Here is a 23,421-nt window from a genome sequence, read left to right on the forward strand (position 1 = left end):
GCACAGCCCTCTTCAAATCATTCCACAGCCCAGACATCTGAAGAATAAGCGACATTGCTGTCACATGCAGGGCGTAACCAGTACCTGCCAGATATTCCTGCAGCCCTTTTAATGTTGCTGTAAGTCTCTGGGAAGACTCCCTGGTAAGTTTTTGTCTAGTCTTTTCATCTATTTCTGCGAGACATCCTGTTCTGGGTAATGTCTCTGTGGTACCCCATGTTCTCTACTTGTCGATTCCATGGTACATCTGATGTTTGGGAATTCTTTTTACCCCTCTCCTGATCGATACCTTTCTACAATGAGATCTCGTACATGCTTTTTGAAACTCTTTGTGGACCATGGCTTCAGCGGTCGGATGAAACAAGATGTCAAGAAAGTCCTACAGAAACAGCTGATCTTTATTTGGGGTTAATCAGAATCGTTATTAATGACGTGTATGAAATAGAATTTTCAACATCAGATTAATGAATGTGATTGGTTAATACTGAGCACAGACATTTTAAAAGGGTGTGTATACTTATGTAACCAGGTTATTACACGTTTTTTGACTTTTGCCTAAATTTTCCCTTGGAAAAAAAAAAGTTTCTATTCGTTCTTTACTTGAATTTTGTTGGATGCTATATCACATGATTTATTTTGGTGAAATTTTTTTTTTTATACATCCCAAAACCCAGCAATTTTAACAGGTGTGTGTAGACTTTTTATATCCCCTGTATATTACTCCTATGCAACGCATGCAGCCTGAATCAGGTCGATTTACTGCAGCATTGTATATATTCTATAGATATTTTGTCTAAATTCCTTGAATTTTCCAAACTTCAGAAGCCAGTACAGTAACTTCATTAAATTGACAATTATTCTGCACAAATCAGATATTCTGCAAATGTAACACTATCTATAATAATTACATGGTGTCACTGCTACTTCTGTCAGTCTGTGTCCAAAAACCTTTTGCGGTCACTCTGTCTAAATACTTTTGCATCTTAACCACAAAGGAAACTTTATCACAAGACAGCAAATGCTGCTTAAAAAGGCTTCAATATTACTCCTGACAATATTTAATAATTATTTAAAGTGCCCTCGCAACAATATTGATCGGCACATGCCTACTTCACAGTACACAGGCAGATTAACATACCAGGACAAAATCCTTACTGATTAGAAGCAAAGTGCAACATTTTACCTGCCCTTTCTGTAACGATGACCTCACCGTAGTCAGGGTTTAAACCCTGCACCAGTAACGAGGTCACAATCTTACTATTCACACGTACAAGTTTCAATTCTTTCCATTAAACTGCCTCTTATAAACTGTTACGCTTGGACTAAGACTCCAGCACACAAAGGCAGAGGTTTCGTTTCTCCCGTGTTTTTTTGCACAACTTCATATTACACACACTGTTAGGAGTCATAGACACACAAGACGGAGGACAAGGACACATCAGGAGAAATGACATCTAAATCAAGCACTTTATAAAGAATAAACTTTACAGCCGTAAAAGAAAATAACAACGATTATGCACTCGTGATTGGAAACTCGAATATAAAACTGAATATTGTCACCCACCAATCACTGCCAACTCTCGGCGTCTTCTCTAAATCCATCACATTCTCAGTGAGTCATCTCTCTGCATGTAGCCAGGCTGCCAAAATGTTCAGGACAAACTGATTTCATAACTTCACCATCAACTGACAATACAAACAATACAAAATGATTGTGATCAACGCTCTGGTTTAAATTGCTGGAATAATTAAAGCGAAATTAAATATATTACAAAAGATAAGACGAAAGGATCTGATGAAAAACACCAACTGCCAGTGACGGACATTTTCTAATTTGTCTTTCAGTGCCCATGTCTGTTTTACAACCGACTGTTAATCTGAAAATAGATGGTTACATCCCATTCCAGTTTATTTTTAACCAAATTTTGATTCAGGTAGTTCTCAATTTGTCTTTCACCAGCTACTCAATACGGGACAGTGGTAGTTGATCAGGAAATGGGCTTCTGAATCAAGTCCTTTAACCATCAACTGCTCTATGCTTGGATTACGTTCTGCCTCTGTCTGCTGAAGGAATAAATGTCAACACTGCCATACACAATACTACACTGCCTAATTCAACATAATATCCATCACCATGAGAGTAATATTGTCATACAATAAATCCTCTCAGTCTGATATCCAGACCCACATAATGACTCCCTGCTGGTAACAAACACTGGGCATGAAATCTACTACACACATCATGCAAATACGACATGAAACTGGGCTCTGAATGGCTATGGTTCAGGCCAGACTTCCCATGGAGCGAACACTTAGTGCCACCTAGTGGTCGAGCTTTGCGTCTACATCCCCTCCGCGGCCTCATGGCCTATTCTCCACCTCTGAGATGGAGACATTTGAACAAATCAGCACACGTTTCACCTTCTCGGTATTAGTGCACCATGTTAAAGGAAACATTTTTCCAAAAATAGATATTCTTCTAATTTGATGCTTTGTAAAAAATATTATTGTAGCAAGGTAAACCAGTAAAGAGCAGAATGAAGATAAAAGCAGTACTAGTATCCTGTTGGAGAACTATAAAAGAACATTTGAACTAGAATTCAGTCATGTAGAAAATCGTGAGTGTTCGTGACTAACTAAATAATAAAATAAACAAACATTAAAGAAAGGGGGAATGTTTAGTGATGGCCAAGTCGTGATATTGGTGATGGTGTGAACATGGGATCATCTCTCTCTGCTGTATGAGTATTGCCTAAAGCTGAGTCATTCCCACAAGGCAGGTATCATCATTCATCTCAGCTTCCTTCTGCTTACAGTAAAGTGATGGACCACCCTCTCTCTCTCTCTCTCACTCATATTTAGCCAACAGGAGACTCCTGGTACTGAGTTGTCCATCATTTATACGGTCACCATGGCAATGATAGGGTAGTCAGCCAAGGACATCGGTGCTGGCCTAGCGACATCATTCAAGCCTGGAATAATGCTCTCATCCAGTCTGGGATATGTGATGCCTTTTCTTACTTACACTGCCATCTGTCCATGTTTGAGCAACCCAGAAAGAGAGAGAAAAACAGAATTGAAGGAAAAATGTTTGATGGTGAAATGTAGTTTTGTTTTTTCCCCCTCAAACATCAACTGAAGCTTGCTGTATTCTTTGCCAAAAGATGCGAGATACACAATGGAATGCTGTTGTTATTGACTGCAGCAGTTATGAATGACTGCATGCTCCTCCTCCATCAGTGAAGGAAGAGAAGAATTCTGGGCAGAAAATTGTGGAGATCATGTGATCAGCATCATGTGACTAACACCAGGTACAGAACAGAGAATGAAAATGATTCTCCTTTATGTTCATGTCTGCAGCATGAAGGAGGCAGAAAGATAACTGATTGGTTAACGAGGTTGGGGTAAGTGATGGTGATTGGATAGGAGGTGGTGATTGGTGGAGGCTACTGGGACAAGACTCTCAGTTCTCGGACAGAGAGAGGGCCAGTGCTGCCTGCAGTGCAGCCTCCTCGTCAATGCTGTAGTCCTGTGTTCTCACACACACACACACACACACAGAATGAACAAAAAAAATTTAATCAAACAAGGAAGAATTGAGCAGTGCAGTAGCAGTTTAATCCTAAATCATACCTGGCAATCTCAACAAAAGAAAATGACTACAAATTATAACTAACTTCCTCCTGGTACAGAGCTCTGTGTGTGTGTGTGTGTGTGTGTGTGTGTGTGTGTGTGTGTGTGTGTGTGTGTGTGTGTGTGTGTGTGTGTGTGTGTGTTTGAGTGCTCACCACAAATGTGTCATAGGAAAACTTGTGCCGGTGCAGGAGGTGCTGCAGGAAGTTGGAGCTCTTGTAGCTGGGGTCACCCCAGGGCATGGCTGAACACACGGGACACACCTGTGGACAGAAGCACACAATCAATACACACACACACACAGAAACACACACACACACACAGCAGTGTTACCTCTAGCCAAACGGCAAAATACAGCGTGGCAGGATTACATGCTGGGAATCATATGAAACCCTCTCAGAGCAGGAACACAGGATGGAAACCTGAATCTCTTATTTGTACTTGTATTATGTAAACATGTTAAACAGCTCTATGCTTGGAATAAATTAGATGTTGTCTCACTTGTAATTGGCTTTGGGTAAAACTGATACATGTACAGATGGTAAAGCCTCGGCAGCCCAGCTCACTTCGGTAGAAGACCAGGGAGTGTGTGAACACTCACCACTTTGTTGGGGTCGTTGCGGTGGTTTTCCATACAGTGCTTCACCAGCTCTTGTTGGTCGAGGTTTCGCGCCCCACAATACGGGCACACAAATGTCGATCGGTTTGGAATATTGCTGCAAGCAAGGAAAAAAAAAATAAAAAGGAGAGTCAGCTTTTCAACAGCTCTCAGCCCTAGAAAATCTGAGTGAGGGTACTTCTCTATTTGTTTTCCCGCCACAGAAAATTAAGTTTGACACTACACAAACAAAGTGAAACTCATTCTCACATAATGATTTATTGCCAGTTAAATCAGCAGCAACTAAGTGTGTGTACACAAAACACATTCAAGTCCATAACTCACTCGCATCACCACCAAAAAGCCACAAGTTTGTCAGGAGTTTGTCAGGAAACAATACATTACAATCTCATTTTATTAAAAAGTTATGTAATCTCTACCAAAGTGATGGAAAGGCCAACGTGTGTGGAAAGAATGGATCTGCTCATGATCAAAAAGCATACAAGCTCATCGGTCAAGGATGGGGGAGGGAATGTCAGGGCTTGGGCTTGCATGGCGGCTTCTGGAACAGGTTCACTACTCTTTATTGATGATGTAACTCATTATGGTAGCAGCAGAATGAATATTCAGACATCTACGTAATCTATTTGTCGGCCAATTTACAGACAAATGCATCTAATCTAATCGGGAGGAACTTCAACATGCAGAAAGATGAAGATCCAAAACACAATGCCAACACAGCAAAGGACTGTGGGGGGGGGGGGGGGGGGGGGGGGGGGGTGATTTTAGACTGGCCAAGTCAGTCAGCAGAGCTTAACCCGATTGACCAGCATTTCACCTCCTGAAGAAGAGACTGAAGGGAGAAACCCACCAAAACAAACAACAACTGAAAGATGCTGTGGTACAAGCCTGGAAAAGCATCACAAAAGAAGAATGCAACAGTTTGGTGATATGAGTGGATGACTGGCTTTATGCAATTGTTGCAAGCAAGGGATGTGCAAAGAAAGAAAAGTTGAGTCCTGACTGATTGAGCGTCTGCTAGCGAGCTGACATTATCCATGCTTTTAATCAAAGTCATGTAGGTATAAGTAGCCAAATGCAAGGCTCCAACTAAAAAAATTCTGGTAAACAGCAGTCAACATTTACACTCAACACAAACTATTTTGGAGAAAAGAAAAAAGAAAAAAAAAAAAGGGCTGCTTGCCATGATTTTCATCTAGCTCGGACACCTGCAGTAAGTTAAGCGCACTTTTATGCTCCGCATCTTCTCTCAGTATAGTTTGTTTATAAAGGAATGACTGGCTAACCTCACCAAGATATTTTGAGTGGTCATACAGGCTATACATTATCATATAGTTTAGCTAGTCTTAGCTGCCTTGGTTTATGCCGTCACTTCATTTACTCACGTCAGTTTTTTAGGCATTAAAATGATCAACATACTGAAAAAAATGCAAATAAGTCCCTGTAGATGGTCTATTAGAACATTTTACAGAAGAACAAGACATGGCTTTGCTGCAGAAGTGATTATGGTTCATGCATGCATGTCCATGAGGCTCCGAAACCATCAATCACCCCATCAATCATACCCTTTAATTTATCACCGAAGAACTACTATAATTCCTTATTTATCCTTATTTATCTATTAAGGGAAAATACTGGGGGCGATATTAAGGTGTACTTTAACTTGTACTTTAACTTGTACTAATAAAACTTCTGTAGTAAAAACTACAGAACTCTATTCCCAAAAATTTGTGGAGTTGAAACTTAAAATAAAATTTGCTCAGTCTCCATTCAGTAACCTGGGAATGGGCGGGTTAAAAAAATTATACTGCAGCCAGCCACTAGATGGCCTCAGAGACATTTTGGTGTCACTTTGGTCTCCCTGTCATGACATCCACTCATATATATGGTCATGGGCCTGATGACTATTTGGCATTTAGTGCTACAGTTGGCAGAAATCCAACAGTGCTTACCCTGAGAACACCATCCCAACAGTGAAGCATGGTGGTGGCAGCATCGCGTTCTAGAAGCCAATTACAGGGCAATCCTACAAGAAAACCTATTCTACCAAGTATTGTCTGTACTTTCAAGGTATTGTGCCTAGTTATGCAACAAACAAATGTTTTTTTTGGTTAAACGTTGTAAAAAATTGTTTTAAAAAAAAAAATCCAATTAAGTCCATTAAGGTACTGTACTTCAAAATGTTCCTATACTATTATTTTCCTTTAACAAATAAAGGACATGTACAAAAAGGCATACATCTGAAGGTGGCATGCCAGTAACATTTTAGTACCTTACATTGAGAATGTTTATGATAATATTTGGCTATGACTGACAGTTTTGAACTTCACAGTTAAAGCAAATCAGTGTTACCATAAAATATAAACTGTTTTTAAATTGGCTAAATAACACTTACTAATGTCTTAATAGCTACATGATTAAAACACGGAAATGTTTTAGTAGGAAATCACCCTTTATGTTGAAATATAAACATACTTATACACATAATACACCTTTTAAAATCTGTTTTAAGCAAGTGGTATTAGTTGTGTAACTGTACTACTCAAAGCTGTAAATTGCATTGTAAAGGTACAATAACAGATGTGGTGGGCTTTTGAGTAGTATTTTTATAGTTTAATGCTATAATGAGCTCCCTGAGCTTCAGCACTGTGGGCAGCCTGTACGTGACTGTATTGTTCACTTACTACACTAAGCTTTTAAATATTTTAATAATTATAAAAATAGCAGAACCCAACAGAGACCATATTCATAGACAGTAACTTTGAAGACCTAATTGCCCCTTTGTGTTTCTTTTTCCCCCGTTACCCGATCAAAGCTGACACCCAAGGCTCGCAAGTGGCAGAAAAGCGTTCGTCCTATTATACAGAGATCGCAAGTTCAAATCCTGGTGATGCAAAAAAGAGCAACTGAAAAAAAAGAGCATTGGCCACCTTTGCACATTGGTAGCTGTTGTGTGATGGGGAGAGTTAATGAGCAAGACCAAAATGGGGGGGGGGGGGGGACTAGAACATATGTGCATGCACACACTCTCATCAACATGTAGGTAGGATTTCTATTAAATGTCTATTAGCATCATTTATTATATCCTGATTCTAACCTTTATGTTGTAATACTGTCTTGGACACACCATCATCCTCAACACTCTAAAGTGTGCATCACTGTCACACAGCAGAAGGGGTGTGTAAACTTTTCAACAGATACATAGCAGTTGCAAGGAACATAATAGAAACAGAGTAGGTGCATGTAGCTTGTATTTGAAGCAATCCCTTCTGAATGATGAAATATAACCCTGTACAGAGGAAGGAAATGGAGTATATATCAGATTGCTAATCAGCAGGGGTGGAAAGTGACAAGCTACCCATACTCTTGTAACTCTCTTGTTCACAGCACATAGTACTTTTAGCTTTGCTACACTTCAGGTAACACATGTTTAGTCTGCAGCTGCAATGTTGTAGACAGTGGAGACAGACGAGGATCCCTGGCCCAATTTATCTTCAATTTTAAAAGCTATAAAAGAAACAGCTTGATAATTATCTGCAAATTTATGTGAGCGAAAACCTGTGGATGTATCAGCATGATCTTTTGATGTGTTACAGTATGAAACCACTATATTAAACTGATGTTTGATAGCTGTGTTAAATGCATCTAAGTGGTGCTTCAGCCTATGGGTAATGCTCGGGATATTGTGGAAGATATGCATTTCCCCAGATGTAGAACATTTTCTGATTAATAGGGTCAATTGTAAGCATTAACAGAGATTACCAGGCTTCCAAAAGATAGGACTGGACGAGCAGACTTGCCTAGCGGGCTAATGAATGGCGTTATATCTTAACCCTGCACATTTACTACTCCAGACCCTGCACTGCTTCATGCTCTTCCTGCTCTCAAACATCTGCTTCAGCTCTTGGAAGACGCTGAGGAGATGATTGTTACAGCAGGAAGAACTCTGAGGAACTGTAGCAGCAGTGCACGTCTCTGGAGCATGACTTCCAGTTTCTTCTGACTCATTAACATAATCCCATTTCAAGCAATCATCATACTTTCATATGAAGAATGAATTCATAAAAAAGAAAACAGTGTATTTACAAAACAGACGTAAAACAGATTTCCCTTTAACTGAAGTTATACAAACCTGACACTGGCACTGCTCTTCACTCGGCTGTGATGTTTAACAACACTGGTGGGACTGTGAACACAAACACCATTTTTTTACAGTTATTTTGTGACCGATCACACACCCTGTGTGTGTTTAGCTAGAGGAAACGGCTCATACTGTCTCATTCATCTCCAGCACTGGGGCTCTGGGGCCAAGCTCCCTCTCATTCACTGTAAAGCAGTTTTAGACAACGCACACACCCAGGTGTATTGATCTTACCTGGGAATCGGCTGTGATGTGGGAACCACAGGCATGAACTTTGGGCAGTTGGCCATCTGTTCCTGCACCTTTGTGCAAGATGAGATGTGTGACCTCATTTTGACCAGCGTGATCTACCATTCAATAAAGAAAAGAAAAAAAGAGATAGGGTTAACGATAGAGTTAAAATAGTTAGCAGAGAGGATCGGGACAATAATTATAAAAGACAACAGTCAGTTTAAAAGAAAAGAGGTTTAAATAGGAAAGTAAAGGGGGGAAAAAATGAAATGATGTTTTACCCTGCACCTGATGGATCTGGGATTCGTAGAAACAAATTACATATAATGCCCTCCACTAATATTGGCACCCTTGGCAAATACGAGCAAAGAAGGCTGTGAAAAATTGTCTTTATTGTTTAACTTTTTGATCTTTTGTTTAATAAATAAATAAATAAATAAATAAATAAATAAATAAGCCCTCATGGATATCAAACAATTGCAAACAAAACAGGTTTATCAAAAATTAAAAAATGAATAAAAGGTGTGCAACAATTATTGGCACCCCATGAATTCATATGAGAAAAATATATTTGAAGCATATTCCCATTAATATATATATATATATATATATATATATATATATATATATATATATATATATATATATATAAAACAAAAGATCAAAAGGTTAAACAATAAAGACAATTTTTCATAACCTTCTTTACACATATTTACCAAGGGTGCCAATATTAGTGGAGAGCACTGTATATTTTATGATATTTTCTATAATTTTGGCCCACAACATTAAATCTTTTTAGACCTCAATATTAACTTTTGTTTATGAACACAATGGGAGATTTCTTTATTTCTTTTTATTTCTGGTATCATATTTTATCCTTTAATTAACCATTGTATTGCACTGCACATGGACAATCCATTTACATGTGTGTTGTCTAAATTATATTAGTGATGTCTAAAAAAAATTGTTTTTAAAATAATAATAAAGATTTTTTTTTTTAAAAAAGCAAACTTCATACGATTATTTTTAATAAGAAAAAACAAAGAATCTAGATATGCTCTTAAAATAATTTATTCATGAAAGGGTTAAAAGAATTTTTTTTGTAAATGAGGGTCGGACAGAAGGAGAAGAAGTGTTAGAAATGATAAAAGAATAAAAAAAAATTAAAACTTCAAACACAAAAGGTTTATAAGGAAAAAGTACATTTTAAAGAAGTGAAAATAGCTTAAAAGTAAATAAGAATATCCAAAAAGCAAAGGTAAACAATGTTTTAAAACATAAAAAAAAATAACCTGGTCAAAATATGGGTTAAAAGGAAATGTGTTAAAACCACGTGTGCGTGCGTGCATGCGTTAGAAGGGACTAACTTTTTTGCTGCACCCTCGGCATGGTGCTTTATAAGAGGAAAGCTGCTTCTCCACACTGGAAGATTTGTCCACTTTCTTGGGGTCGAAAGGCATGCGACACAATGGACAGAGAGGAGACGTCACCTGGAGACACGGCTGAAGGCAATCACCACAGAACCTACACACACACACACACACACACACACACACACACACAAGAGATAGATAGTAAGTCTCAAAAAAGAATGCTCTACAAACAGGATATAACTACACTCTTATTGCAGTCACACTCAGTATGTGGTCAGTGTACAATGATACCTCATTATAAAAAAATCGTTACTAGAAAAGGGATCATCATCATTACTTTGCTCGGTTTCAGCCTATATAATTTAGTTACCTAATCAACTACTTGGCAGCAAGCAATATGATTTGGCATTCTTTATAATCAACAGCCTGCCGAGCCTGACAGCATAGTTAATTGTTAGATAATATAACTAACTTTAGAGGTTATTTCACAACACTCATACTATACGATAACATTTCCGATAACAAATGGTTAATCTTCCAGTAAGAACCAGGTTTACAGATTTATAGACGAAGTGCTTTGCAAGTATTTTTTAACAAAGCACAGCCTTTCTGCGAATCGCCCGCAAAGCCAAAGTTCATGAGCGTATGTAGAACTTGGACCAGATCCTTTATGAGGCTGAGTCAGTGGAGGGGGGCGCAGGCCAAGTGCCCTTTCTCTGTCTGACAGATGAGCCTGGGGTTTATGGGATTGCTAAAGCAGAGATTTATTCCAGGTTTCCTGCCAGGCGGGTGCTGCGTTTTATGCGCATGTTCACTCTGGGGCTTGCACTGGGCACGGCCCCCTCAATCACTGTCTTCAAGAATATATGTATACATTTATTATGCAACATCCAATAAAAAAAAATAATAAAAAAAAAAAAAGGCAGAAGAGAGGAATGTAGAGGATGAGAGAAAAGTGAGACCAGAAGCATGAGCAAGAGCCACCGGATCTGCAAGGATAAAACACCATTAAAATCCTATTTTTCTGTGATTGGTCTAAATATATCACATAAAAATCACATATAGATCTAGTGCTAATACAAGCTAAGAACATTTTGTAATGTGTATTGTGCCTCCAGGAAGAACATTTTGTAATGTGGGTTGTGCCTCCACTGCATACATTAATCTCACAGCTGCGAGTGTGCACATTTAGATAGAATTCAAAACTGCATCTCAAACTGCACAACACACACTAACTGATATGCCTAATTAGTAATGACACCAATGATGTAGTGACATACTATTCAGTCCATGAGATGCCATCACAGACCTGTGCCTGCACTGTAGTCTCGTGCCCATGTCTAAGAGACGGCTCCGTCTCGCGGAATTGGGGCCCAGTTTGGAGGTGGGCCTTGTGGGGTCAGAGCCCGCCACACGGACTCGGAAACGTGCATCTGCCGCAGCCTGTTCCCCCAATCCAGAAAAAAGGCAAATACCCGGAGGAATTGTATGGAAGAGACTACGAGCTATAATACAGGTGGAACAGGGTAGAGCAAGTAGTGGCATTGGGATGAGTCTCCTAACTCTCCTTTTCTTTCATGTCAGCCTGACTTGGATGTGCTCTCTACAAGTGCCTCCGAATCGTTGTTTCATGACAACAATAAATCTGTGGACGGTGCTGTACAACCTTCCCCTAGGATGTTAACCCTGGGTTTTCTGACACAGATTCTATTGGAGTGGGCCGAGCTCCAGAACTTGAGCAATCTGTTGCAGCTCTAGTGGAGTCACCCGATGAGGCTTTACAGGGCATGCTCCAGTGCTCATTTCCGACTGGGAGCGATGTTGCCATACAGTGTGTTCCTGCAGCTTATGGGAATGCTGACTGCTGCTACTTCGTGATTCCAGTAGTGGAACAACAGTTTTGAAGTTGAACCTCACCAGACATCGTCATGGGTTGATATGTTTCCCACCACTGTGTCCATGCACTGACAGTGGAATTGGCATGTGTTCTTAATGATGGGTGTACCAATAGGGGCCATTCCGTCTCACCAGGAAGTGGTCACGACCGACACTTCCTTTGTTGGGTGGGGCGCAACGTGGAATCACAGGGGTGTGTGTGGCCATTGGCCTCCAGAGAAGTCCACAGACCACATCAACCTCTTGGTGTTATGCACAGCTTTCTTAGCCCTGCGGTACTCCTTGCTGGCTCCAGCAGGCCATCATGTGCTCATCTGCTCCGACAATACCTCAATGGTGTTTCACCTGAACCATCAGGGTGGCACAAGGTCGGTCAACTCCTTGTGTCTCACTCACAGAATTCTCACCTGATCTCTTCCCCGACTAGCGTCCCTGAGGGCGGTGCACCTCCATGGGTCCAACAACCAGGTAGCAGATACTCTCTTAAAGGACCTTCTGTGTTTGGGAGAAAGGAGGCTTTACCCGGAAGTGGTGCCCAGCATATGGCGTCAGTTTGGCGAAGCAGAGGTGAATCTTTTTGCATCATGAGTGACCACTCCCTGTCGGTCGTGGTTCTCGAGGACAGAGATGGCCAGCCCACTGGGACTGGATGCACTGGCTCATGAATGGCCGACATGCCTACTTCATGCATTCTTTCCTATCCCATTGTTGTGGGAGAGACACAGGATTTCCCAGAGCAACCATAGGATGCTCCTCGTAGCACCCAGATGGCTAGCCAGACCTTTATTTCCCATGCTTCTGAGCCTATTGGTGGGCAGACCATATCAGATTCTGATCCGGAAGGATCTGTCACAGATGGATGGCAGGGTCTGGCACCCAGACTGACCAGTCTGCAGCTCTAGGTTTGGCCTCTGAGTCAAACCCTCTTCTGGCTGATTGTGAACCTGCTGTTCATACCGTCATTAGCACGAAAGCTGCATCCACACGTCAGCTCTATGCTGCACATTGGGATATTTTCTCTTCATGGTGTAAGAATCGTGGGTTAGACCCTGTATGCTGCGATATTCCAGGAGTGTTGAGTGTTTTGCAACATCTTTTGGCTGCAGACAGGGCTGCTTCCATGTTGAAAGTATATGCTGCCAACCATTTCTGCATATCATGTGCCTGTTGATGGCTCTTCCCTTGGTTCCCATATCTTGGTGAGCAGTTTTTTGAAAGGTCCAAGGCGCTTAAGGCCGGCCCACAACCCCCATTTTCCCAGATGCGATTTACCGCTTGTGCTTGACTTTCTATGCTTGCCAACATTCGAACCCCTGCAGTCTTCTGACAAGTGGTTGTCTCTGAAGACTGCCTTTCTATTAGCCATTGCTTCCACTAAGTGTGTTAATGAGTTACGTGCATTGCTGGTTAGTAAATTATGCACATGTTGTTGCCAGAGGATTCTGGAGTAGTGCTGTGGCCAAATCTGTCTTTTCTTCCTAAGGTGTAGTTTCGTCAATTTGTAAATCAGTCCATTAATCTGGCTGCATTTCAAGGCTCGCCTGAAGCGACCGGGTCGAGGGAGCTCCTCGTGTCCTGTCCGGGCCCTGAAGTATTACGTGGATGCTACCGTCAGTTTAAGGCAAACTGATCAACTCTTTGTCTGCTATGCTGGTGCACAGAAAGGTGGCGCGGTGTCAAAGCAAACTCTGTCGAACTGGATTGTGGAAGTGGCAGGAGGTATCTCCTGTCACTCTACTAGGGCAATATGTGCGTCTTGGGCTGCCTTTAGGGGAGTCTCCATGGCAGAGATCAGTACGGCTGCTACCTGGGCTTCTCCATGCATCTTTGCACGCTTCTACAAGGTCAATGTGGCTGCCACGCATGCTGTGAGTTCAGCAGTTCTTAAGGAGAAACCTTGATAGTTTTTTTGATGATTGGCATTCCTCATGACTATGTTGGTAGGAGTCATCCATTAGTGCTTAAGCACCACCTCTGCAGTCAGGAAAAAGATCACTAGTTACAGAGGTAACTGTGGTTCTGTGAATTCCTGATGACCGCCAGATTTCCTTTTCAATCTAAATGCGCGAGAAAGGTGTACCAAGGCCGAATGCTGAGCTAATGTGGCTAGTATCCTCAAAGCTCAGCCTATGTCACCACGTGACTTTGTTGGTATATTCTCTCAATCTAGCTGGCACTGTGATAATCCATTAGTGCTTAAGCACCGCCTGTGGCAGTCATCCAGAATTCACAGAACCACAGTTACCTCTGTAACTAGTGATTTTGCTGTGGCTTTTTAAAAAATTTGCGATGAAAATTTTGTGGTGCTTTTTTTTGCGGAAAACTACTTGAATTGGCAAAATTGCAATTGCACAAAATTGTTTTGCACGGTCTTTTGCAGTATGTTTGTTGGTAAATGAGACCTTTTAGCTGTACTCATGTTTGATGCACGTGAATCGAACTGGGCTTTGGCTGAATGCATATTGTGATGATGTTACATGACGTGTCTTGGCCCAAATCTGGGGAAAATCTGTGGTAATTTTGAAAAATTTCCAGCTCCTCTGAATATTGTGGAGTTTGCTTGATTCTGCATTCATTTCTGTGATCGCAAAATCGCTAAATCCTTGAGGGACTGCCTATTTGGTACAAAAATATGCAAGGATTTGAGACTCACGAATGCTTAATATTACAGAAGTGTTATGTAAATAACATAACCTTATTGTGAAAATCAAGGTGACTCACATTTACCAGAGGAAGACCTCAACAAGAGCTTGTCTTTTACAGTACGGTAGGTAAGCCGGTTAGCGCTTACTGTGACTGCCTTATTCAGCAGCAGAGCCTGTGCATCATTACTTGTTCAGCCAGAAAAAAGTTCAAACTCAATCTGGCCTGAATCCATTTTTCTCTTACAGTGTAATCTCAGACTCTTCCACTCCCTCACTTGCATTTGCTTTGTTCGTTCGTTTATAGTTCCTTCATTCTCTCTCTCTCTCTCTCTCTCTCTCTCTCTGCCAATCACTGTGTAGCTGGACTTCTTTGTGCCTGAAGTTGGGGCATGATGATGTGCCATTTGACAGACACGCCTGACACGGCTCTGCCTGTAAATGGCTATTACAGAATTGACAAGCTGCTTCACAGCATCTCAGAAACATTTTCATCCTATGCACTATAGTTTCAAATCCACTCTCCAAAGCGGCTAAAACTGAAAACATGTTTCTGTGTTGCAATGTGGATAAGAGAAAATGGACATTTGTGATCACAACCAAATTTTCAATATGACAACTTTTTGTGAAGCTTTTTTCAGTATAAACTGATGGTGGTTTGGGGTGGGGTGGGGTGGGGTTTAGCGGGATTGTGGCTCGCTTCTGCCCTGTATGCGTGGAGTTTGCATGTTCTATGTTCTCCCTGTGCTTCAGGGGTTTCTTCCGGGTACTCCAGTTTCCTCCCCCAGTCTAAAGACATGTACTGTAGATTGATTGGCATTTCCAAATTGTCCATAGTGTGGGAATGGGTATGTGAGTGTGTGCGTGCAAGATTGTGCTCTGTGATGGGTTGCCACCCCATCCAGGGTGTCCCCCGCCTGGTGCCTCGAGTCTCTTGGTATAGGCTCCAGGCACACTGTGTACAATATGTGGTATGGAAAATGGATGGATGGGTGGAATTTCGTGTTTGACTTTTATATGGACTACAAACAATGCTAGGGTGTGTAAGAAAACAGGTTTTGTCAAAAATAAATAAATAAATAAATTGGTGCAAAGCTCCTGGGTTAGACACACACTGCACATGCCTAGCATACTGTTTTCTATTTGCATTTCCTTGTGGATAGGAACCTTTTGGGAAACAAACTGAAAACACTAGTGTGGCCAAAGAATAAAAATTATTAGTTATTGTGGACTAAGACCTCATTCTCAGACTTTTCTTTGCAATGTCCAATGTGGCTAATCATACCTAATCTACTGATTCCTCATTGGGCTTCCATTGCTCTTCTTGTCTCTCTCCTTGTCCACCAAGGTCAGCACTACAGCTGAGCACTTATAAGAAAGTATGATGTGCAAACAATAAATAAATACTAATACTTCTGCAGCTGAATGCAAAAGCAGGGACACAGGAGTGATGTGAGTGTGCTTTACATTGAACAATTGAACAACATTTCTTTATCAGGAAATATAGTGTTCGCTTGGCATGGCTCTCTCTCTCTCTCTACCCCCCCCCCCCCCCCCCCCCCTCATTTAACCTATTCCCATCTCCGCTCTGTAAATAAAATTTTAAATTAATATGTGGTGGTACATCTGGTTAAACAAATTCAGTTTATAGATTTGCTTTTGTGTAAAGCTGGCTCGAGGCCATGTCTGTCACTTCAGCTTTAGCTAATGTTGTTACTCAAATAGTTTATGGTAAATTTGCAGTTGTAAAAATATCTTCCATGAGTTATTTTGATGTTAAGTGATCTTGCTGTTGCTGATTCCTGTTATCGGACTTGACATATAACTGTCGCTGATTTGTTATTAGTATTATATCATTACTGGTACAATCGAATGTGTTTTATCGGATTTAAAAGGCATCGATAACAGCAAAGCACTTGCTTAAGGCTGGTTCATCTTATAGCTTACAATCAATTCTGTATAACTGTTCATTTAGCCTACGTCAGCCTATACAGTGTTTACTGTTTTCCTATATCTATGGCCGGTCACACCCCTCGTGCATATAACGGGATATCTGCAAGCAAATAAATACAACTCATACTTTTAAAAAACAACAAATAACAATGGCCTCCATCTCTCTGACTGGAGATCACTGTAGGTCAGCTTCATATAAACACTGGTGCAATAAACCATCACTTTGATCAGATGTATTTAATTATTTCTTTACGGAAAAAGTTCAAGTGAACAACTAATCCCAGGAACGATCCCTAATATTATATTTGTGGTTCATTAAATGTAGCAACTTGTAGGGAAAGACAGAACCGTTATCTTCAAACCAGACTCAGGAAGTCAAAGAAAGAAATAAGACCAGTCAAAAGTTTTGAACATAATGATCCAAACAGTGAGCTCATTACTAGAGGAAATGCCTTCTGTATGCTAATGAAGCAAGAGCAGTGTTAGAGTTAAATCCTACAATCAATTTCACACTAACATGGCTCACAAGGCCACAGTGGAGCAGTGACTACAGACCACTGAGGATGTGTCTCGCTGTAATCATGCAAATTAATAGTAATAGTAATGGAAATTTATAGTCTGGCAGAAAAGACGTCTCGAAGGTTATTTCTGTCTCACTTTCTCACACATCCTTTGAACAGCCTCCAGTTACACACTTCAATCAGAGCTGTCGTCACTGCTCCAGGCAAAACCTTTTCTTCCTTAAATGCTCTTTAAAGAACAAAAGATGCAATTCAATTCAATATTATTCAGACAGGTGATATGCTAGGGATAGAACAAACGAAGAAAAATTATACTGATGATCATGTCAACATCCTACTCAATTAAAATGATTAACTCAAAATTGTAGTTAAGAGAAAGTTGATTGTGTCCACACTTAAAGATGTTTGATGTGCAAATTTTCTGGTAGAGAAATTGCTGTTGCAATTGACTTGTGTCAAAACATCTCATAACATGTCCAACACGCAGATTAATCTCACAGCCGTGACTGCCAAGTCAATACACATTCAGTGAGAATTCAAGGCTGTGTTCCAAACATCATGCTGCACATTAAGCAGTATGTGTAAATAAGGACACCAAATGTCTACTTTCTCAGTATTCAATTCCATTAAATGTCAGCTGTATAGCACTTATACCAATAGACATTATCACAAGGCAGCATTATAGAAATCCTAATGAGCAAGAGTGGAAAGAGAAAATTGTACCATTTAGTACAGCAGTATTTCAGTATAGAATTTTAGGATATAAAAAAAATCTTTATTAAAAAAAAAAAAAAAAAAATTTGGTCTACTAGTCTACAGTGTTGGTCTACTGGAATCTCACAAACTGTAATCCATGGATTGAATAATTAAGGCTTGCCCCTATGCTACGTCCACCCCCAGTAGTAAGCTAGCCCACTAACTCTAGCTAGCTAAAACTATCAGAACAAAACTATCATGTCTGGTCGCTAAAAGACCAAGATGGATGGATGATACACAATTACACATACTTATGTGATCTCTCTCACATGAGTGAGATACAGCCTGAAATACAAAAATACATAGAAACATACCAAATGTAACTACTTGTCCATTTGTCAACTATAATTTCTCTAGCTAAAACCATTTCCCAACTGGGTAACGATACGAATTCCATGAATGTGAATAAATCCCTAGCTTCCCACCAAATTAGAGATGAAAACAAATACAAGAAAATAGCTCAAGCTCAGTCCTGAATCCATTTCCTCTACTGGATTATAATAGACTCTCTCAGTCTCCCTGATTGGTTGCCAGCATTTGCCTAGTCACTGTGTAGTCAGACTTCATTCATGCCTAAGGTAGGACAGAATGATGTTTAACGTATCAGAGCTGGTGTTTGAAGTACGTGTGCAAACATCTACTCAAGCGGACTGTGAATTACTACAACAGGATTGACAGGGCAAAAAATAACGCATTCCATGTGAGCCTAGCCTGAACAAAACCAGGGAGTGTTACGTTAACACTGCAGGATTTGCTCAATACACCGCTATAGGGGCAGTGGTGGCATGGCGGTTAAGGCTCTGGGTTACTGATCGGAAGGTCTCTCCAGAGGCGTTGTATCATGACTGACCCTGCACTCTGACCCCAGCTTTCTGACATGCTGGGGTATGTGAAGTATGTGATTAAGAAAGACTCATTATCATTATTTGCTCAATACTTTTAACATACCACAGCATTTTTGAATTCTCAAATCTGATTGATTGAAGGCATTGTTTAATTTTCTATAGCAGCAGCTCGGACAGTAGTGCTGACTGCAAGGCAAAAATCACAGGTTTACGTTTGTGTGCTTTTAAGAATACTATCATTTTGTGCTTTGAGGTTTCTCAGTAACATGAAAAATGAGAGAGTGATGAAATGACTGTTTATTGCTGATATAATATCACTGTATCACCAGTATGGTGGACTCTCCATAATATAACTACAGGGATAAGATGCAAGATGTGTTGATTTTTATTTATTATAAATAAATAAAATGGAAAATTGCTATGGTATCAGAGGAATGCAACACTTTAAGATGTGCTCTTACTGGAAAATAAATCAACTTCAGGTAAGGTCTCTGCAGTTTGGGCTGCGTCACACCACCCTGTCAATACCAGCAAAACCATCGGGTTTTATTCCTTACTCATCACTGTGCTGTAATAAGATGGGTGTAAAGAAAAAAAAATTATCCGGCTACCAACAACGAAGTGAGGCTTAATCTCTGGATTATAGATTATCACACTGACGTTTTGTGTTATTTGACTTTGCAAGCTAAGTTTTCCAGAACCCTGGTATAACCAATTATCGGCCCATTCCTAGTGCACAACCCGAAGAGGAGTTATAATAACTCACAATTTTGCAAGACAGATCCACGTTGAAACAATGGTGGAAGACTGTCCCAACCACACACTTGCAAACTGCATCACATCGTACCAGTCAGCCAAAAAATATTACTGCTACTGAGTGAGGCTTTACTGAGAGAAAGGTTGACAGGCAGAGATGTGAAAAGAGCCATTTGAAGGCAGGATTTCTATGTGCAGTTCATGACAGAGACAGGAGATGGGAATAGACCATCTACACCAAGCAACAGCACTCTCACACACTCTGAACAGCTGAAAAGTATAATGTATTCCCATATTTTGAATTAAAAAAAAAAAAAAAAAAAAAAAGTATAAAATCCCACTTGCACTTGTCTTAGAAAAGAAATTCAACAACAGTCTACTGCTTAATTATTATTATGATTATTATTATTTTTAAAGTACATTCATTAAAAACTAAATATTTGGTTTATCAATCTTTAAACGTCCCTCATTAGCTTTAATAAATGATGATGTAATAATGTGTGCATTTGGTTGAAAACAGTGTGTTATTTTTCGTTATTTGGCATTTGCAAAATGAAGAAGACAGACAGGCCACAAAAACACTTCCTCTTCCTCTGAAAATATACACAATCAGCATTAGAACAGTGAATTAGTAACCACTGCAAAGCATTATGCTGATGCCTGTGCCCTTCATACACACATCAACATTATATTGAATAAAAGCATTTTTCACTAGAGGTCTCGGAATCTTTGACCCTTTCGTAGATGTACAACAAGGAAGGCAAACTCACTGGATCTCATATGGTATTAAATAGATAGAAAAGTGTCCATTCCTGCATTACTGCTGCTCAAGCACTTTGCAGTAGTATTCCATGCATACAGTACGCTATGCTTTATTCATTCCTGTTGAGTAATATGGTAGTCGTCAGACACGCAGCTGAGGTTTCTGGGTCACTGCAGCCCCAGCTACAGTTTTGATACTGTTTACTGAGCAACTGTTAGAGCTGTATAAGCATTTTGCTGCGGACTCGTAAGACTAAACACAATATTATGATTGCTCTCTGTTAGCAAAGTTGTTCCTCGTATTTTTTCTTACATTTATTTTTTGCAAAGTGAGATTCATATAAACAAATGCAGGTGAGACCTGAAAATATTGAGAACTGTCACTGCAAAATATTCTGCCCAAATCAGACACCTGTACCTGACTATTACAACAACTAGCTGAAGATACAGTCCCCTCTGAAAGTATTGGAACAGCAAGGAAACTTCTATTGCTCTTGCTATACATTGCTGGTGATGTCACAGACAGTCTTTTGGGTTTACTTCACAGCTCTCACAGTGTTTTTGTGCTGCTGTTGTTTTCCTCGGCCCGACCAGCTTCATGTCTGGTTGTTGGTACACCAATAGTTTCTTTCTTTGTCAGGACATTCCAGATTGATTGCACTGGCTATGCCCAATGCTTCTGCAATGGCTGTGATTGATTTTCCCTCTTTTCTCAGCTTCAAAATGGCATGCTTTTCTCTCATAGACAGCTCTCTGATCTTCACGTTGGTTTATCATTTTTAACTATAAATGCAGTCTCCACTGGCAATACCCAGGGCTCAAACCAAGAGTAGACATTGTTATTTTATTTTATTTTTTTGAAAATAAGGTCTACTTATATTAATATTAATATATTAATTTTTTAAACAATCAATTTAACAGGGCACACCTGGGCAGCAAGAAACACCTATCAGTCACATGTTCCAATATATTTTAATGGGTGGTTTCAAACAAAAGGTGCCCTGTTCTAAATTGTTTAAGACATCTACATGTAAATATGAGGAAATGAAAGCTGATATTCATATTTTGATCTCAAGCCATAGCAAAAACAACAGAATTGGCCTTGCTGTTCCAATACTTTCGGAGGGGACTGTACACTCACTCTCTGTCACGCTCACTCAACGTTTTTTTGTTTTTCACACCATTCTGCATGATTTCTAGAGACTGTTGTGTGTGAAAATCCCAGGAGAGCAACAATTTCTAAAATTCTCAAACCAACCCATTTGGTACCAACAACCATGCCACGGTTAAAGTCACAGAGGTCTCATCTTTTCCCCATTCTGGTGTTTGATGTGAACATTAACTGATGCTCCTGAGCTGTATTGGAATGATTTTATGCATTGTCCTGCTGCCACATGATTGGCTGATCGGATAACTGCATAAATGTATACAGGTGTTCCTATTAAAGTTGCTGGTGAGAGTATATACAGTGGATATAAAAAAATAAATAAAAAATTCAAAAATAAAGTTCAAACCGTGTCAGATCTTTTTCCACTTTTACTGTGATCATATATTATATACAGTATATTTGTATTATTTTCACTATTTTTCATTCCTCAATACTTTTACAGTACCATTACCACATGCAACCCTAGAACACAGCATTATATACATACACATGGATAAGTGCTTCCACAGTGTGTGTGTGCGCACGTGTGTGTGTGTGTGTGTGTGTGTGTGTGTTCCTCCACTCTGATGTTCTCTCCTCACTTCACAGACATCCTGGCCTTCAGCTCTCTGAAAACTATAAATTAATTACAGACATTAGCAGGGCTGATAAACAGATAAACAAGCGTGTGTTTATGCTCCACGCAGACTCTAAATGAGGTTCAACTAGTGCGCTGATGATTAATTTAGTGCTCACTGAGCTTTTCATCCTATGCATATGCACAGATGGAGAATAGCTTTTAAAACCTTGCCAGTACACAAGCTGAGGAAAGCAGCGTGGCAGATGCCAAAGTGTCGCGTCTCCTCTATGAGCAAAATGCAATCGCTTTCTTTTTTCAAATGAATTAAGCAGGCTCTAATTAGAGGAGCTGAACTGAGGATCATTTAGCTCAACGGGACAAATAAAGTGGTAAATGATGGCACCCTTGAGGACCGCCTCCATAAACAACCTTGTTTGGATCGGAGTTTTAAATGCGTATTCAGTTAACCTGTGCTGTGACCAAAGCCACTCTTTTCTTCCCCACCTTAATCAGCATCTCTCTCTCTCTCTCTACACTCGCTGACTCCATAATAGCATTCACACGTTGCCATCTCATTTTGCTGTAGTGAATAATTCAAGACGCATCTCAACTCCACGTTCGCCCCCGGTTGCCTAGTGTACATTTTGTCTCAGCAGGAGAAATACTCCTGATGCTGAAGAAGTCAGATTAGTGAGCTTGGCTGAAAATGGCTTCCTACTCAACATAAAATGAAGCAAGACACTCACAAAGGACCCAGGAGAGAGTGGGAGGCCTGGCTGGTGCCTGAAAATAACTTAACTAAAACGGCGAGAAGAGAAAACTAAAAACTGCTCGTTTCGAATCATGTAAAGCCTTTAGTTTGGGCACGCTGCCATCATCAACCTATTAAAACCATTATTCAAAAGAGATCATGCCCAAACAAAGCTTATCTACATAACAAAATAACAGATGACTGATAACAGAGGCAAACAAAACCATGAAGCAAAGAGAGATACAGTCTGCTCGTTTCTGATATCAGGATGCTTTGATGGCATTATCTAGTTTACACCACACATAATTACTGAAGTTTAAAGACAGACGTCTTCTATATATTTTGTTTCCTCATAACTAAATGGTGTGAAAACAGCAAACTCACTGTAATTTTCATAATATACAGCCCACACAGGATTTCACTTTGTTGTTGTTTTTTTGTGATTGTTGCAGCCAAAAATGCTTCATTTTGCTGTGGCTTTTTTTTCAAAATTTGCGATGCAATTAGTGTAGTTTTTTGTGGGATTTTTTTTGGAGGAAAACTACCTGAATTGGTGAAATTTGTACGGTCTTTCGCCTTGATGTTTGTTGCTAAATGAGACCATTTAGCTGTACACATGTTCGACGCACGTAAATCGAAGAGTGCTTTGGCTGAATGACGTGTCTTGGCCCAAATCTGCAGTAATTTTGAAAGATTGCAAGCTCCTGCAAATATTGCAGAATTTCCTTGATTTTATTATTACTGTAATGCCTTGGTGTCTGGATGTTCCAGTTGGAGCATAAACAAACTCCAGTAGTCCAGAATGCAGCTGCAGG

General features: G+C 40.1%; 1 protein-coding gene across 3 annotated transcripts in view; it reads right to left on the reverse strand.

The window, feature by feature from the left end:
* LOC108259230 (E3 ubiquitin-protein ligase RNF166) overlaps nucleotides 1–23,421 on the reverse strand; it is a 34,978-nt gene that overhangs the window by 1,617 nt on the left and 9,940 nt on the right. For 2 of the 3 annotated variants that reach the window (XM_053676477.1, XM_017458501.2), the window contains exons 2-7: nucleotides 9,992–10,148; nucleotides 8,628–8,740; nucleotides 8,385–8,438; nucleotides 4,235–4,349; nucleotides 3,789–3,896; nucleotides 1–3,529 (exon numbers count right to left, since the gene is read on the reverse strand). The exon at nucleotides 1–3,529 is cut by the window's left edge and continues 1,617 nt beyond it. In XM_053676477.1, coding sequence (XP_053532452.1) covers nucleotides 3,464–3,529; nucleotides 3,789–3,896; nucleotides 4,235–4,349; nucleotides 8,385–8,438; nucleotides 8,628–8,740; nucleotides 9,992–10,148 — 613 coding nt within the window. In that variant the 3' untranslated portion in view covers nucleotides 1–3,463. The remainder of the gene's footprint in view (nucleotides 3,530–3,788; nucleotides 3,897–4,234; nucleotides 4,350–8,384; nucleotides 8,439–8,627; nucleotides 8,741–9,991; nucleotides 10,149–23,421) is intronic. The other variant, XM_017458502.2, reaches the window with a different exon arrangement.

The sequence above is a fragment of the Ictalurus punctatus genome, chromosome 27 (genome assembly GCF_001660625.3).
Source record: "Ictalurus punctatus breed USDA103 chromosome 27, Coco_2.0, whole genome shotgun sequence".
NCBI classification, from domain to species: Eukaryota; Metazoa; Chordata; class Actinopteri; order Siluriformes; family Ictaluridae; genus Ictalurus; species Ictalurus punctatus.